The sequence below is a fragment of the Anoplolepis gracilipes genome, chromosome 13 (genome assembly GCF_047496725.1).
Source record: "Anoplolepis gracilipes chromosome 13, ASM4749672v1, whole genome shotgun sequence".
Classification (NCBI taxonomy): domain Eukaryota; kingdom Metazoa; phylum Arthropoda; class Insecta; order Hymenoptera; family Formicidae; genus Anoplolepis; species Anoplolepis gracilipes.
Genome location: NC_132982.1, coordinates 8,614,299 through 8,630,997, shown reverse-complemented (window position 1 = coordinate 8,630,997; position 16,699 = coordinate 8,614,299). Strand labels below are relative to the sequence as shown.

General features: G+C 34.2%; 1 protein-coding gene across 2 annotated transcripts in view; it reads right to left on the bottom strand.

The window, feature by feature from the left end:
• Positions 1-1,762: 1,762 nt before the first annotated feature.
• The window catches only part of Pde9 (phosphodiesterase 9), a 157,311-nt gene continuing 142,374 nt past the window's right edge, over positions 1,763-16,699 (bottom strand). For both annotated transcript variants that reach the window (XM_072904079.1, XM_072904080.1), the window contains 4 exons: positions 9,136-9,373; positions 8,014-8,400; positions 7,674-7,925; positions 1,763-7,547 (listed from right to left, as the gene is read on the bottom strand). In XM_072904079.1, coding sequence (XP_072760180.1) covers positions 5,760-7,547; positions 7,674-7,925; positions 8,014-8,400; positions 9,136-9,373 — 2,665 coding nt within the window. In that variant the 3' untranslated portion in view covers positions 1,763-5,759. The remainder of the gene's footprint in view (positions 7,548-7,673; positions 7,926-8,013; positions 8,401-9,135; positions 9,374-16,699) is intronic.

The window sequence follows — 16,699 nt, the reverse complement described above, 5'->3', positions numbered from 1 at the left end:
ACACATGTACACACATGCACACATACTCGCACATTTATTCAGTGACGGTGAACTCGGTATTGCAATTGCAACTTGTAGTATGTATTATATAATGCGCGGCCGTGATGATCATATACATAAGCAGCTCTGATAACTTTTTTTTTACATTTAATAGCTTTGATCCTATCTCATAGTAATGTCTATTGCATGTTCATATATCTCGATAAGATCGAAAGATTTATACGTAAAAACAAAGTCTTTAATAGAACTGAAAAAAACTAGTTTTTTATCGTTTTTCCATAATATATATCAAGAGTGTGTATAGTCAAGATTATTAAATATAGAAAAAAAATATCTGAAGTTTTATTACAAAAAATAAATGTTTTATTTAAAAATACAGTTTCACATCACACTGTATAGATAGAAATGAGGGCAATAGTAGAGAACAGCAAACTCGAGTTATTAGGAAGACGCAAAATATCGATTTTTCGTGTGTGTTAATCTCTATTATTCTTCCTCAAAATTTCGAAAAAAATTTATTTGAAAGTTAAATCGAGTTATTGTGATCCCGATGTAAATGTTTCTAGTCGAATATTCGATTGCAGTTGAATATTCTCACGTTACCTACGAAATAAATATTCCCGTCGATCGGAATGAAAATAAATACGCCGTCACTGAATAGCAACAAATTAATACATCCCTCGCAATGCGTAAAACTTCCACACGTGGATATCTCTTTGCACACATAATTATGCACACTTTGTCTCTTTGCGCGCACAATACATCGTGTAATATCATAATATCGATAATATTATTATAACATCGCGCTAGTAACTCGCCCGCGAGCATTAACTGTATTTTTATTCTTCCTCTTGTGTGTGTGTATATATATATATATATATATATATATATATATATATCCGGTAAATATATATTTATTTTTTTATTTATATAATTATACTCTTGTGTTTGTATTTGTGTGTATGTACATGTGTATACGATATACATACATATACATGTATGTACGTGTACATATATATATATATATATATATATATATATATATATACACATACACACACATTTATATACACATACAAACAGCTATATACAGGATGATCCATTTCTTATACCGCATAATCTTATACGTATATAATTACAGACATGTATATACATTCTGTGTATATCTGTACGTATATACGAGATATCGCGTGCATTCAAATTACGTACGAATTTCATGTAATTAATATTCGTCTAACGACAATCGACGCAAGCATCACGATTGACTTCCTTTTTTTTTCTTCGCTTAGCGATCAACGATTTTAATTTAACGACTCTTGAGATAGGGACGGCGAGAGACGGAGAGAACGGACTTTATAAACACGAAATCATCCCAACGTGATGATTTGTACGAGTTTACGAGAAACGTATATCGCGAAGTTTTATATATTAGAATTCGCGATCGCTCTACAATCGATATGCAAGCAGTTTGTTTAAAACAAAAAAATGATATTAGTCACAATTGAAAAGTGCTAGAGCAGCTACATTAATGTAGCTTTATACCTGTGTGTCCTATCCAGGTGCATAAAAAATTTAGCAACTTTCAGGAACATTTCGTACGTGAATTACATTTTACGAGCGCGATAATTACATTAATAATTATCAAAAACTCGGTATTGTTCGATTAAAAAGATTCCAAATGAAAGATCTTACACACGACGTATCGTAGATTATTCTTGAATTATTATGTACGATAATATAGCGTTCATATAATTTTTTTGGCATATCGTTTATTTTGTCATTTATCAATCGCAAAATATTATAAAAATATATTTTGATGATAAAATAGTAAAGCAAATTTATTTCTTATCAACATCTCTGCCGTCTTATTTTCCATCGAATATATAAGGATAAAACACGCGGGGAGGAGACAATACATTTCCTCGGAAGCAAAATAAGTTCCCTTTCACATATTATAATATTTTCTCGTAAATGTTAATATTAGCTCTTAAATGGATTTTAGATATTTGGTAACTTTGGATAAGTATAGTAGGTTGTCATGTATTTCGGTAAAAAGACATGATAATAGATAAAATCAAGCGTGAGATTAACATCGATTGCTTATCTTCAATGTTGAAGCATGAGAGAAAGAGAGAAAGAGAAGAGAGGCGAAAATTAATTATACGATTGAGTTGAATGTATTTTTATCTCAATAATTGACGACGATAATCGGAATACGCGAAAAATTCTAACGAGACTAAAGATTCAATTGACGAGTAAAACGATGCCGTACGCTACGGCTCGATTGGCCCAATTCTGTGTTCCGCTTCATTTCACTTATTTATTTCTTATCTATCCTTTTATTACGCAATTGTGGAGGATATTTACTGGATAGATACCACGAAAAGCGCAAATCAATATTTCGACGATCTTGTAAGTCGAATTTTATTTCGCGGCTGTGAATGAAACTTTGAATTTTTATTTAAATAGATTTTTTTTATCTCTCGCGAAACTCTCCGAAGACCGTTGAAAATTGATCACCTTTTAGTCAAGATTTTAATAAATAGTTAAGAGATAGTAGGTAAGAAATTGCAAACAAATGTGACTAGTTTTGGGGAAAAGTATCCACACGCTGGTACTCTCGAGAGGCTGAAGACTTGACAGTAAAAAGTTTTTAAGAAGAATTATATATATATATATATATATATATATATATATATATATATATATATATGTGACGTTAATATTTTGACGTTTATATTTCGTGATAAATAGATATCAAACTAAGAGAACACTTGAGAAAATTTAATTTCTTCGCATTTTATAGCGTAGAATCTTTAGTTAAATAGCAATAGTAATTTTGATAAATAGTTTTAATTTCATTTCTGTAAAATTTTTTTTTTAAACCAAAAATTGAGCTAAGACATTAAATATATTTTTACTTGTATAGCTAAAAAGTTGTAAAATCAGCCATTTGAATACCTTTCTTCAACATTAGTCTTGAACATTAGTAACAATCAGGCACAGAGAGTGAGCGATACGAAAGGAAAAAAGTGCATTTGATTTTCTTAGGATGTGTCAAGTCTTAAGAATATTTGCTTTGGTCGTGATATAAATTTTCTAATAAACACTTGATCGTTCAAAGTTTAATCTACGTGATTCGAGGACGTTTCATTTTCTCAATAACGTTATCGAGAATTATAACTTTGCAATTATTCTATTAATTCGTTATCAGCGTAAAATCTGATTAAGATCAAAATCTTTAAGTACAATAGATTTGTATGATTAATTAGTGGTCCTGACTCGAGAGAAATGTCAAAATCAAATGCCTTCTTTCATTCACATCGAGGAGAGAACTCTTGATCGCTTATCATTATTATTATAATATACGTCGCTCTACACATACATTGGTACTACTCTCTCGCCCGCAAATATAATCGCGCCTATCTATTCGTCCCATCTCTTTTTTCTTAACATTTTCTTAACGTTTTTTTTTTTTTTTTTTTTTTTTAACAATACTTTCTCTCAGGAAAACGAGTATATTAATTCGATTCTCAATTTCGAGGAAAGTTTCACAGGAAGTTCATTCTGCTTGAAAGATAATTATTCTATTCTATATATACATTCTATCATTCGATTTCATGTCTTGACAGCAGAAATTTTCTAAATAAAAAAATTAACGCATTTTTTATTTTTTATTTGTTAGATTAAAAAGTTCGGTTAAAATTTTAGACGGCTTTACGTGCGGACTTAATTCTTTTCGTTCATATGTCACACATGCACAGTTTCATTTGATTTAATCGATTATTGATTTTATGACACGAAAAGAGAGAGAAAGAGAGAGATATATAAAAATTCATTAGTCAAATAATCAGTCAAGTAAATGTATACCTAAATGTTCACTCGTTCGCACACATATCGAGTTTTTCTTTCGCGGAGACTGTTGTTCAAAGTAAAACCAACTTTCGATTGGTTGAAAACAATAACGTAAGACTAGAGTTCAACGACACATGCAATTTTTAATTATTATATAGACGTAATTGTGTGATAAAGTACAAAAATATAAATCTAAAAAAAAAATGTAGAGCGGAAAGTCTCTCTCGCATAAAAGTAATTGTATTTATGCGTATGTTTATGCATGTGTTTTTATATGTATATCGATAATTCACTGAATTACATATCTGAATTTTTAAATAATCACGGAATAGATAGAATTCAATATATAATTACAAAGAAAATCAATCCAGTTTATTTCTGTTATTAAGTTTATATATATATTTTTTGCAATTTGAGATGTTTGAAGAAATGTTAAAGACATTTTATCAAGCTGTTCAAGAAACTTCAAACAGATCTTTTCTCCTCAATCGAATAAATTTGAGTTTTTAAATCATTTTTCAAATTGAATAACATTTTAATAGCACGATTAGATAAAAGATAATCATGAAAAAATTTGTCTAATGCTTTCCGAGTTAGCGAAAGAAATCAATGAAAAAACTTAAACAAATCTAACAAATCTCTTTCATTTTATCCTTTTACCGTGGCAACTGCTGATTGAGATGATAATTTTCTCAGAAAGTGAAAATAATCTAAAAATATTTCAGGATTCTCGAAAGTATCTCAAAATAATCCGAAAATAACCAAGTATCTCGAGAAATATGTTGAGAAAAATTTTGAAAGTAATTTTCAGAAAATTATATCTCTAAAAACTTTTGACAGGGTTACTTTAAAATAAGATTATTCTCACTATTAGAATATTCTAAAAATGATCTGACAAAGTTACCTCTTACCTCACATCCTTGATACAGTCCCCGAAACTTAATCGCACATCGATACAACAGAGCCACGCTTACACATCTATTTGTGTTTGTCTCTTCTTTTTCTTCTTCTTCTTCTACTTATATAACTATCCACTTGCTCGTGGTGGAGATGCGTTATATTCTTATGTCTTTGTATACATTTGTGTATATTTATATATGTATGTATGTATAGTGTAACGAACAACATTAATGATTTTACTTGTTAGGCTACTCTTTAATTGGACAATAAATAAAATAGTCTATAGTATACAGCGTACATCCTCGTTTTTCACAGGCCGTAGGTATCCCTCGCAAATAAAGTATCTCGACTCTCGTGACTTTGTATCGTAATGACATAAAACACTCAAAGTCGATGGCATAAAATTATGATTGTATTAGGATTCCTCCGCAAGGATTCAATTAAAAATAATTCAACTTAATTGGAAATTATACGTTAGATATGTAACAATTTTTTTTTTTCGATAATTGGCTTACTCGAGCAAATACGTTTGTTCGAAATTGACTGCTTTTAATATTACACGAGGATATATTTTATTTTCCTATACAAGCGCATTTTGCGATGCGATATTAATCATCGCGTATTATTTTTCACAAATTCACTCTACTTTTTATTTTATTTTCACGAAATAAATTTTTCGAATATCACCAATGTATTTTTGATCGAAGAGTATTTTATGTCTGCACATTGTAATTATTAATCGATATCAATAACTAATACACATTGAGAAACATGATGATCTTCGTGTTAAAAAATTAAACCTTTTCAAAAATTTGTTGGATAATTATTTTACTAGTTTCTCTCGTATTACAATGCGATAGAGATATTCCCGGATATTTCTGAGCCTAAATTAGGCTCAAACTTTTTCCGTTCGAGTCCTAACTGTTGCAACAAAACAAATTTTCGGGCCACCAGCCGCGAAGGCCGAGTTTCTTCTCAGAGGGATCCTCGACCACCAGGACGTATCACTTGATCTCCTCTCTGCTAGGCGACCTCGGTGGATGCGGCGACAGCGGCGTTTCATTCGGGTGTCTCTTTGGCCGGAAACTGGCCGTCAACGAGGATATCCAGCCGCTCTGCGAACCGTGATCGTGTAGAGAATCGCTGTTGCTGTTGCTCCGAGTACTGTCGATACTCATACCGGATTTGAATCGCGAGAATAAACCGGGCGAGGATTTTTTGGTCGTGGCGGGCGATGCGAACACGGTGGAATGTTTCTTTCGTGACTTGGACACCTCCTTGCAGAGCATCGAGTCTAGACTACCAGTGTGCGGACGTTCCTCCGTCTTGGAATTCAGCGAACCTAGTATAACTGCTTCCGCCTGCTTTGCCATCTTAGAAATGTCCTCCATGCTAGCCGAGCTTCTTCTGATCTCAATCTTGCCGAGATCCTCTTCAATGTCGCATACAGTGTCATCGGGATTGACTATGATCTCAGGCTGCTGCTTCTTCGGATGTACGTCAATCTCTTGGAATTCAATGTCCAGACCTTGTCGAGATCTCTTCACTTCCTTCATACTCTGAGACTTACCCTCAGGATTCGACAAGTTTCTACGATGCTTGGAGAACGAGCCGGCTGCCGGCAAAGCCTCCAGGGAAGTAGACGATCTCTTTTCTTTGGTGAACACTGTCCGCCAACTTTTGTTCTTACTGTCTGTAGATTTGCGAACTTTGGGCAGAGTCATCGCTCGTTTGTCCGACGATAGCTCTACCACAGTCGCAATGGCTTTGTCCTTAATCGAAGGCTTAACGAGGTTGCAGCGCTTGCAGATGAAAGAATTGTTGTGCCTCCTCGAGCTCGTGGCTGAACCACTGCTCACCGAGTTGCTTTTAGTGAGCATCTTGGACGCGTGCTTTGGTTTTGGACTGGGCGAATCTTTAGAGTCAAAACTACTGCTCAGACGATCCGTAAAGTTTCTCAACCGTGAGAATAAAGACTTGTGATTATTCGGCCCAGTTCTATCGTCGCAGCAACATCGCAGATTCATCGATTCTCGGCTGCCATGCGAATCCTTGCGACTAGGTCGGATGATCTCCTGATCGTTCTCTATGGCGTTGCTGGTCTTCCTCACATTGTTCCTCGGTTGCGAGTGGGTCTCTGCCGCGACGATATTACCGTTTCCCTCTGGCGCTTTGCCTTCGATTTTGGCGACTAGTAATGTCGCCGCCTCCTTCTCCATTTCCTCGATAATACGTGTACCTTCGGCGGATCTCGCGCTGACTGGCGAACTAAGATCGCTACCGAGAATTTCGCTTCTGCTGCGTCTCCTCTCGCGCTCGTGTTCCCGAATGGCTTTGATCAGATCTTGATTATGATAATCTAACGAGGCTTTCTCCCGACTGCCCTTGCGACTGCTGGGGCAACTCTTCCGGCCGACAGTCGGACCGGCCAGTGTGCCTTCGGTGGAGATCTTGAATTTGAGCGTCTTCTCGCTGATTTCCACTTCCGTGGCAGTTTCTGGATCAGAGCTCTCGACGTTTTCCATCTCCTCCATCGTCAAGTTCTCTGTGATATCGTCATCGGTGGAGCGCGAACGTGAGTGAATTGTCGTCGCGGACCGCTTCGAACGCATGCTATGTGACGACGTCGATTTGATGACGGTTGATGAGCCGCCAATACCGCCGCTCGTGTTGGATATGCCCGATTCCCCGACATCTATGACACTTTTCCGATGATGGCGCTCATCCTTGGCAGCTTCGTTCAGTCTGCGATAGTACTCCAGAGCTTCCCTGACTGGTTGAACTATAAGATCCTGGAAAGCAAGATTTCGTATTTACAAAGATCTTTTTTGCAAAGAATCAATATTCATTTTCTTGTCAATCCGTTTCATTGCAAGCACAAGTAAATTAATCTACGTACAAGAAAGAACAAGGAATACCTGCAGCTCGGGAAGAAGTTCGCCGAGAGCTTCGAAAAGGGGGAGAAGAACTAGGCCGATGAAGCTAACCTGGGACGACGGTTTGGTCACCTTGTCGCGATCCATGAATGGCGTGACTGGAAGACCTTCGAGTTTTTCCGCATCACTCTGCTTGAAGAACTCTTGAAGTAACCTGTCCAGCCACGGTTCCGCGACTTCCATCGGGCGCGCCTCGTTGCTTATATCGGCCACCTTGATGAGAATCATGGATAGCTGCAAAATACAATTGCTTTGATTAAATTGTTCCATTCTCGGTTAAATTAGCAACTAACTTACAAACTAAATTAGTCAGCGTATTTACCAGATTTATGTGCGCTCTGCTGGTATAATCGAATTCGGGAATGATGTCGGTGAACTGGCCGAGAATCTCGTTGTGTCGGGCCATGTCGGTCGCCAAAATGCATCGTATGATACCCTCGCGTACTATTCTGTACGTAGGATTGTCCAAGGATACGAGGATGTTGCACTCAGGCGCTTCCAGAACCCGGAACGCCACGGAACAGTGGTGGTTCTCCAAGGGCGAGATATCATTGTAACGCAGCGCCAGCTCGGTCCGCGCGTTTATCTGGTAGATATTGTTGTAGCCCGGATGATCGAGATCATGACAGATACAGGAGACGATTAGTATGAGGACCTCGAGGTCACCGATTTTTGACGGAAGATCCACCGCCCAGGCTATCGCGTACATCTGGACACAATCGATTAACATTAAATCGATATAGCTTCTTTTCGATCTACAGTTTTAACTACAAGTTTTGCCAATCATGTGTGTATTTCGATCAATCACAAAAAGAAAAATTTTATTTATAATATTGTTAATTTTGTTATGTTTAAATCTAAAGTTGTTGTTATACAAAGTAATCCCGCAAAGAATACACATATATATTCTGTTAATTACCTTAATTAAAATAAAACCGTTGCTATGACAAATTAAATTAAAATATATTCACTCAGCACGCAAAAAACTGTGAAAATAACGCCATTGTATACATTGTCTACAATTTAACAGAGTACTATATAAATTTAATGAAATAAACTGCTGACGTTATCACTTTAATGTTGTGACTACGTATCACTATAAAAATATTGTGACGTGATTTTTTAGAATGTAATACAGATAAGATTTTATATAATACATTATAATACGATATTAAGTGCTCGTCCCTTGATAATTACAAATTCGATTTGTATTAATATCTATTTTTTTCATTTGAAAAAAAAAAAAAAAAAGAATTCTAAAACTTTTTTCAGCAAATAAAATATTCTCGTTTCCTTTCTATAATTGCATTTTTATTGATATTAAAATATATAAATCCGACACTAAAATATATACATTACTAATACATTGCATTATTGATTCTCTCTGTTCGTCTTTTCTCAACAGCTCACAAAAGTTAGAGTAACACAAAGACGAAATACTTACCATTTGCGCCACGCAAAAGCAATGCCTGAAATTATGGAACGGCACCTCGTTGTAATTATTGTAGACTTCGTAAAGAAAGTTCCTCAGAATCGGCAAGGGAATGTTGAACTTTTGAGGTAGTTCGAGATCGACGAACATTGTCTGCAGCATCAGCAGCAGCTCCTCGTCCTCCCATTGTCGTGCGTCGAAGGCCGGCGAGCGTAGCCATTCGCGAACACTTGACGAGACTGTCACGTCGCTGGAAACGATACAAAACGGTATTTATAACTTCCATTCCCCGGCACTTTTGGAACTTGTAACGTTGTCAAGCAGTTTTATAGCATAAATTAATTTAGTAATTAAATGTGCTATCGTCAAATGAAATAATTTGAGAAAGTAATACTTAGCAAAAAAGATCTCAATAACTCTTTCTGTTCACCCTAACGACAGTTAAATGTGAAAGAAAAAGCGTTCGATATTTTTTTACTATTTTTATAACATCTATTAATTTTTTTATCATTTTGGAAAATTTCTGTGTCTTCAATAGAATGGATTTTTATCTCGCTCGTAAGAAACGCTTCAAGATAAATCCATTGAAATAAAAATAAGCCTTGCAAGTTGTTAAGTATATCATTTTTCATTTAAAAAAAAAATTGGAAAGATATAAAAAACAGAAATCTTCCTTAACAAAAAATATTCTCGTTCCTTTTTACTGTCAGGAGATTGCGTTAAAGTTGATCGATTTGATGCAAAGATATAAGTACTTGTATATTAATTGTTGCGCAATACTTTACCCTCACGTTGTCAATTGGCACGCGGCGATTAATCAGATTAATACGTCAGTTTGATGGAGTGCCTCGGCTAGGAGCTCTTCGATACTTTGACAGATAATGGGTTATCTGCTGGCGTTCGACTAAATCAACACCGCGGGTCTGACCTACGTCGGGACGATCAGGATTGTATCGGACGCGGTATCGATTTGCCGCCATCACGACGATACGTATTGTGTCAGTACATATCGTCACTCGTGATTACGTATTTAGCGAAGTGCGCGATGGTCGCGATTACGCAATTTTACTCGAATCATAATTTCTGCAATAATATAATCGGCTCGCTGTACAAACTCATTAAATTCACGCGAGATCAGACCGCTCGTAATTCAAATAGCGCGTGCGATGCGATATAAATGTATAATTACTTATATACTATGTGTTTTCAAATAACACGATATTTAAATAATTATATATTTATATCTCTTGCGCTTGACAAGTATCATTTGATTATAATATTGATTAAAATTATCGCTCAAATTGTTTTAATGGCTGTAATTTAGTAAAACAACTTCAAACAAAAGTAAGATATATTATTTCTATTAGATATATATAAAAATATAAAAGTTAACAAATTCAATTTTATCCAATATCCCATTAATAAACTTCTTTTTTCCAATATTTATGTAAATAAAATAAAATTTAATTTTTGATTTTGCAAAACACGAATATAAGCAAGAAAATATAAAAGAGAAATAAAGAGACGGGATAAAAAAAATTATACGAATTATACGAATGGATTTCTGCTATTTATAACTATACAATATTTGATAGAATAAGATAACAATGAATAATAATTATTATTTAATAGACTTTTTAATAGATTATTTTTTTAAATAAATTTAAGAGATTTTTTATTTTATTTGTATTCATTGTAATAATAAATTACAAAAGCTGTTTTTACATTTCCGTTTCACATTGTATCTTCTTTGATCTTTATCTTCTTTTATTCAGAGTTGTTATGCTTCTTCCGTCTTACAATGAATGTGTTTAGCTCGTTGCATCACGAACACGCGATTAATAATAATTTACATGAAATATGAAATAATTACACAACACGTGAGCATTTTTTTAATCGCATCAGTCTTTGAAGAAATAGGTAAACGAATAGAGAGTTTTATCAAAGAAAAATTAAATATAACATTATTAAAAAATAACATTAAAATAAAATTTGCAATAGAAATCACATATATAGACGATGCCACAGAAGAACATCGCATCTTTCGACCTTAAACGCGGAAAAGACCTTTATTCTTTATCAGGGGGACAAAAACATTTATTTACTGACGACCACTAATTGGCAATCCACGTTTAGCCGGGTCGAATCGCGGTAACGCGCACTTTGTGACGCGCTCGTCATTATACGCGCCTTAAGCGCGCAACTGAGGGCTCTTATTATCTAGATAACGGTAGCTTAATGGCGTTTCGCGGTAACGCGACAGAGGTCGAATAATCGCCGCCGAAGGGGACGATATATAAAATGACGGAAACAAATAAAAGTGTTGTCTGTACTACAGAAGTTTTTTTGAGTCATTCAGTCATCCTTGCTTGATTTTTTTCATTCGTACTTTTGTTGACAATTCTCTTCTATTATATACGTATCAAGTAGCGAAGAAAATTCTTATGTCAAACGTACTTTCAATTAAAATATATCTCTAGAAGTGGAACCGTAATAGATAAAAAATCTGAGAGCACCATAATTCCGATATCATCTTCTGATATAATAAGCTTTCAATTGCGATTAATTGAAAGAAAATGATGCAATTATTCGCGAAATCTCGAGATTTAGTCAAGAAAAGTGGTTATCTTTCAAGGCATAATTGCATCATGTTTTAAATTTTTTTCACCGATATATATAATTTGTTATCATTATCATTTTTAAAGTAAAACATGCGAATCTACGGAAATTCAAGTAACGGAAAACACAATTGCTATATAAAGCATAGAATAGAATACGTATAATATGTATAAACCATTGGATAATTAAGGTAATGGAAAGTTATGTATCAATCAGTTTATATATTCATCATATTTATTAATCAATTGATTAATAAATCATTATATTTATTAATCAATCAATCTATTAATAATCAATCAGAAATGCAGAGAAACAAAATATTCGACACATAATTATTTCATAAAGCGTTCAATATTTTGATTTTCAAAATTTCGGAAACGATAGTAAATCCAATTAATATACATGATTTTTTGGTGTTTTTTTTTTTTTTTTTTTTTTTACGCGTAATGTAGTATTCGTGCAGTGAAACTCAAGCAAGTAATGGCACGATGCCGTTCTTTGAACCATCATCATTCTCTACAAACAACTAACAATTATCAGCCTGATTATGATTAATTAACTTTCCGATTAAAAATTCGTAATAATACATGTTTTTATAATTTATTTTATAATTAAAGGTATTTTATTTTTGTTATTTTGTTATTTCGAGTTATTTTTGTAACAGCGAGACAAACTCTGCTGTTAATGCTCGTTTTTTTTAAAGTATATTTAAATATTATGTTATCGTCGGCAAAAAGCTCAATGAAACGCTTTGCTCCGACAAGTTCGGACCGCTCGGTCCGAATCGGTTAGAGTTCGGTCAGTCCGATGAAAGCAGTTGAGATCATCATCACGTTTGGATCCCTTCTCTTGTCTATCAATCTCATATATCATGTTACCGATAGTGTAGTTGACTATGTCCCCATACCCTGTCATATATATATATATATATATATATATATATATATATACACATACATACACACATACACACACACACACACACACATGTTGACGAGTTGATTAGAACGACTTAACCCGATTTTCCCGTGCGTTTAAAGGTTGACCCTCCATTTCCTAGATTGTTTAGATTGTTAGCATCGGAAATGGGTACCCTTCTCTCTCATCTCTAGCAAACGCATTTATCATCACACGGGTTTTGATATCGCATGATACAGCAGAAACGTTATTATATTCGATATATATAGTTTCATACAAAATAAGTATAGTAATCACCTTATAAGTATAGTGATTAGCTCAATGATTTTTTCAAATAAAAAAGAAAATTATAAAAGAGAAAACTAACGGATACATCGGAAATTACGACATATACCCAACTAGAAAGAGACGATTTTTGTTGATTATACATGCAGAAGAGATAGACTTCACTTTCTTCCCGCTCAAGAGACAATTTCGAAAGCCAATGGTCCGACTGTTCCAAATGCATTTTGGAAAAAAAGAACAGAAAATTGTGACGTAAGCAAGCTAAACTAAAGAAGGAGGAAGCGATTATGGTTTTTTGTACAGCCTCACTTCGCGCGACGCGGAAACCTTGCCCGGAAGCGAGCCTCCGACTCCTCCCCGCTATCGGGGCCCTAATCGTTCGGAAGGTGAAATCGCCGGTAAATTACGGTAAACGGCAGTCCGACTTAATGTACTGTGTCGAATCGCCGCGGGCATAACTCCTCTGGGAAGGTATACAGAAACGCGTCTCGCCGCGAATACAGCTTAAACGGGGCGCGATTTGCATAACGATGCAATCTACGGAAGTAGAAACAATCGGAGGAAAAGATTCCAACGCTCGTTCCAGGCCACTGAATTTGTTTGCATGTATGCCAGATGTTTTTTATATAAGAATATTTTTTATAAAAAAAAAAAAAACAATTTCTTGACTTAAAAAAAAGAAACAATACATAAAATTGTCATTTTCAATGTAAATAATACTATTATATAGATAACGATTAAATAGTTAAACACAACTGGAAAAAATTACAGATTAAATTAAAAATAATGCGTAAAACATTTATATATCTCCAATTAATTTTACGGTTTTCCATGACGTAAAAAAGAGGGTGAAGAACAATTAACTTTAATTCAAAAGAATTCTAAAAATACCACTCGCGAGTATATTTTATTAATTCATATATAATTTCACCCTTTCTTGAAGTCGTAAAATGCTATGGACTTTATAATAGAATAATATGGATAACATAGAGAACATACATAATACCCCTTGGGGTAGTCGGAACGTTACCAACGAAGCTCTAACTCGAATGCATCTACATAAGAATGTGATACTTTGAGATGAAATAGGATTAGGCCACTTAAATCGAACTTGTTGAAGCGAGAGATCTTTGAAAGATTTCCAGGATTATTTTCCGAGGACTCCTCTCGAAGCTCGATTTGTTGATCTCTCCTCTCGAAAAAAAACTTTCTCCCACGAGAACGGTGATAAATCACAGGGAGTTTAATACGTAAGTTTAATGTCGTATCATCGAGTCACGAAAGTTTCTCGACCAAAGTTTACAACACGTGACACACGAAATCTATATGATTGATATAATGGCATTTAACTGCATTGTCCGCTCGATTCGCGCCCATCATCGACATTATTACATTTATTTTGACATTTATTCCGTCGGACATTCTAGTCAGCTGATAAACAGATTACGCACCATGTACGCGGATTAATCTCACGATCGTGTAACTACTCTTGAAGCGAGGTTTTTAAAGTATCCTCCTCTCCCTCACCCCCGAGCCGTAAGTTTATCACTTCACTTGCGTCACGCGTTACGCCCTATGAATATAAAGGAGACAATTATACACAAACAAAAGGCATATATGAAGGCATACAATATATGCGCGATGCATATGCAGAGAAATAGTCCGACCATTCAAATCGTGTAATTGTTTTGCGCGGCGTTTAACATTTTTTCATTAAAAATTATTAATTTTCTCGCACTTTAGTCGCGTTCTATCTCTCATGTCGCGAGTAGAAAAAAGTTTGGATGAAAATTATCATACAATCGGGAAACGGAAAACTTTCTCATGATTGTTGGAATTGAAAAAAAGGGAAAATGAATACATGAATGAAAAAAATTTAAATTTATAATTTGCTGTCTGCTCATTCTTCTGTAAAACGTAGCTAAGGTTAAGAAACAATTTTCAAAGCTGTCAAGTTAAAAACTGGAAAAACAAACAGCAAAAATATAATTTTATTAAATATAAAAAAAACTTTCGAATATAGAACTGTACATAGAGATGCTGGAAGTTGTTACTAAAGGTATTACAAAAATTTTTGCGATTTCTTCGCACGATATCCGTCTTAAAATGGCATGACGTGCTCCATAAAACGCTCCGACATAGAGATTGTTCTCAAGGGTAGAAAGTTGAAGTTCTTCGGGGTCTCTTTATAGAGCTCAGAATTTTCTTCGTATTAATACACGTGGCAACATGCGTGGGCGTTAAGGGGCTTTAAAAAATGCACTAACACATATGTACAATTTTATTCGTATTACTATATCACATTTTTTTATTTCCTGAGCACTGTGTAAAAAAAAATCAAGATTTCTCGTAATGAAATAAGCTAATACAATGATTCAATATCCCTTTAGAGAATTTTTTAAGAAGATAAAACACAGCTATTTTATTCGGTCGCGAATATGTGAACATTTTTAAAAGCTTTATCGCAATTAAATGTCGACAATACATCAATGACCTTATTTTTATTTAAAAATTTTTTTTCTGTTTCTTCCCTTATTTTTACACTTAAATTTAACTTCTGAATTAAATTCTTTTGCGAGAAACGTGAAGAAATTTTATATTAAACTTTTCCAATTATATATATATATATATATATATATATATATATAAATAATTTTTAACATCTAAAAAGTTTCATTTTTTATTTGCTAACCATTAATTTTTTAAATTCACGTTTTTGAACACTAGTACACAATTATCCTCGCAATATCTAATATCTTTTTGCAAATCTTTAATTTCGGTACGAGATTTAACGAGATTTGAGAATGAAAAGGTTGAATTCATAAAATGATACTAATTTCATTAAATGACGTTTTTGTGCGTAGGTGTCTCTGCAAGATCGATTCACGATCTTGACATGCGGAAAGTCGAGTCCTACCGAGTCGACAGTTAGTCGCCACGCAAATACATTCGCGTTTGATTGCATTTGCCAACGCACCTTCGAGCAAGTCAGACATTGCCGAGGCGAGATATTTTGACGGACAGACGAGCGACGTAAAAGACAACTCTCGACATCATGTTACTTCTGTCTACGTGCAAGAAGCCTGACGTCATAACGATAAAGGTCGAAGTGTCTTTGATCTTCGCTTTACTAATGGACCAATTTTCTCTCTCTCCGTTGAACGGTTCAAAAACAAGTTTTCATTACAAATCATTGATATACAATTGTACGCTTATATTGCAGAAAAAGTAATATCAACCCAAATCGTCAAATATTTGAGATAATAATTCACGTGGGTTTGTTAATCAGATTGTTGCTCTTCTGGTTTTGTGAACACGATCTGTCAATGAACATGTGGTGGATCAACTCCATACAAGTGTTATTAGAAATTATAATATTATTGTAATATTATGACTACAGCTACACAATAGCTTGATTATTCATGCGTATAACGCAGAATAATATCTGCAATTTAACCCTTCCCAGCAATGAGCTTTTATTTGACTCGTAATAGAATTTAAGATATTTAACAGAAAACAATTAAAATTATTGAATAATAATAAATTATAATAATATTAAAATTTAATTTGAATTTAATTAAAATATAATTTGAAATTAATCACAAGTTGAAAAGTTGTTTGCTTTACAAAAGAAAACGAATGAGACGATCATCAATAAAATGTAAAATCCCGACAGAATAATTTATAAAATAAATCAATACTTCTGTAACAGAATAAACACCTTAGAAGCAATATCTTACATTATTGCGAAAGC